The 1,887-nt window shown below is 28.0% G+C and overlaps 3 protein-coding genes across 3 annotated transcripts in view; 2 read left to right on the top strand and 1 right to left on the bottom strand.

Annotated features, from left to right (window-relative positions):
• Positions 1-680, top strand: part of LOC108578663 (G patch domain-containing protein 11) — a 2,875-nt gene extending 2,195 nt beyond the window's left edge. The window contains exons 2-3 of the mRNA XM_017942038.1: positions 8-68; positions 157-680. Coding sequence (XP_017797527.1) covers positions 8-68; positions 157-680 — 585 coding nt within the window. The remainder of the gene's footprint in view (positions 1-7; positions 69-156) is intronic.
• Positions 1-1,887, bottom strand: part of LOC108578662 (zinc finger CCCH domain-containing protein 10-like) — a 12,597-nt gene that overhangs the window by 8,943 nt on the left and 1,767 nt on the right.
• The window catches only part of LOC108578610 (partner of bursicon-like), a 3,694-nt gene continuing 2,998 nt past the window's right edge, over positions 1,192-1,887 (top strand). Inside the window, exons 1-3 of the mRNA XM_017941973.1 lie at positions 1,192-1,312; positions 1,385-1,509; positions 1,582-1,735. Of these exons, the coding sequence (XP_017797462.1) occupies positions 1,192-1,312; positions 1,385-1,509; positions 1,582-1,735 (400 nt within the window). The remainder of the gene's footprint in view (positions 1,313-1,384; positions 1,510-1,581; positions 1,736-1,887) is intronic.

Here is a 1,887-nt window from a genome sequence, read left to right as displayed (position 1 = left end):
TATAAAGCATATTGAAGAAGAAAAAAGAGAAGCAGGTTTATCCTCTGCAATTACAAGTTCCAATAAAGGTTTGTTTTTAGATAGAATGTTATACTGAATACTGCTTGTTTTTAGATTCTAATAAATTTGTACACAATTTCATATAATTATTCTTAGGTTTTGAAATGCTTATGAAAATGGGTTATAAACCTGGTCAAGGCATAGGTAAAACAGAATCAGGAAGAACTGAACCAATTGGCCTTGAAGTAAAATTAGGCAGACAAGGTTTAGGAAAAGAAATCAAGAAAAAAGAAAGAAAAAATAAGGATAATTCATGTAATGATAAGTTAGATAACAAAAACATGAAAGATTTCCGTGGTAGAATTGCACAAAAAAGAACAGAACAGTTATTAAAAATAGACTTATATAAAAGTCAAAAAATATGTGAACAATTAGATACACAACAAAAATTAGAAAAACCTATAGAAGCATGGTATTGGTTGCCTCAAGATAATGAAAGCAATAGTGAAGACAGTAGCAGTGAAGAAGATGATGAATCTTTTTCTGTTGATGAAAAACTTGAAATTTTAACAAAATATTTAAGAAAAAAACATTTTTACTGTATCTGGTGTGGAGTAGCATATCATAATGAAGATGATTTAAGAGACAATTGTCCAGGAAATACAAGAAATGATCACTGAGTACGATACTTTTCATTTGTATCAATTCAATTGAAAATACATATAATAAAAAAGAATAAATTGAAAAATTTGTTGTTATATTTTTACTTACATTACTTATAGTAAACAAACTGTAAGAGGATGTTATAAAAAGTATAAAAGATTCAGTATCTAAATAACATAAGTTACACTTCTTTAGTACAATCACCCACTGTGCATTGAAACATAAAAAACCCATTAGAGTCATGATGCAAAATACTGAAAAAATACTGTTCCTATGCTAGAAAAATCTAACAATGTACAATATAAAAGCAAGGGAAACTTATCCTGATTCAGCTAAGCTATTATGTCCTAGCAGGAGTTCAGCACCCCTAAGTAACTACATGTTGGAGGGAAAGTTACCTATAAAAGCATCTGTTTGATTTTCTGTTCTTTCATTTCAGTCAGAATCTTTGACCACACCTTTACTATATTAGAATCAGATTAAGTAAAAAATAAAAAATAAGTATCAATTAAAAGATACTTTTATACAATGTTTATATTTGCAACTTGCTTAACATTAACTGTATTCATATTTACTTGTGATACAATTGCTCAAGTTACAGATGATGAGAGTTGTGAAACATTGCAGTCTGAAGTACATATTACAAAAGGTATTATTTTTCACTTTAGGTTAATTTGTATGCAAACAAGTAGCAAGAAAAGAAAAATTTTGTTCATTTTAGATGAATATGATGATATAGGACGTTTGAAAAGAACATGTAGTGGAGATATATCTGTTACAAAATGTGAAGGATTTTGCAGTTCACAGGTACAACCAAGTGTTGCTAGTACTACAGGATTTTCAAAGGTGACCATATTATTGCAATGAAAAATAAAGTTTTTATGAAAGCAGTGGAGTAATAATTTTTTGGTTGGATAGGAATGCTATTGTTGTCGAGAAAGTTACTTAAAAGAAAGACATATTACATTACACCATTGCTATGATGCAGATGGTATAAAATTAATGAATGAAGATGATGGAATAATGGAAATCAAGATACGAGAACCAGCAGAATGTAAATGTATTAAATGTGGTGATATATCCCAATAAATACGAAAATAATCCACACACATGATACTAAGAATTACTCACTGAAACTATGTATTAAAAATTATATGATTTAAAATAAAAATGAAAGTACAGAATACTTTTGAAATAAATTATTTTTCACTTTCTATTATATTT

Source organism: Habropoda laboriosa, unplaced genomic scaffold (genome assembly GCF_001263275.1).
Source record: "Habropoda laboriosa isolate 0110345459 unplaced genomic scaffold, ASM126327v1 scaffold45, whole genome shotgun sequence".
NCBI lineage: Eukaryota > Metazoa > Arthropoda > Insecta > Hymenoptera > Apidae > Habropoda > Habropoda laboriosa.
Note: the sequence above shows the minus strand (reverse complement) of the source record. Positions and strands in the feature narration are given on the sequence as shown.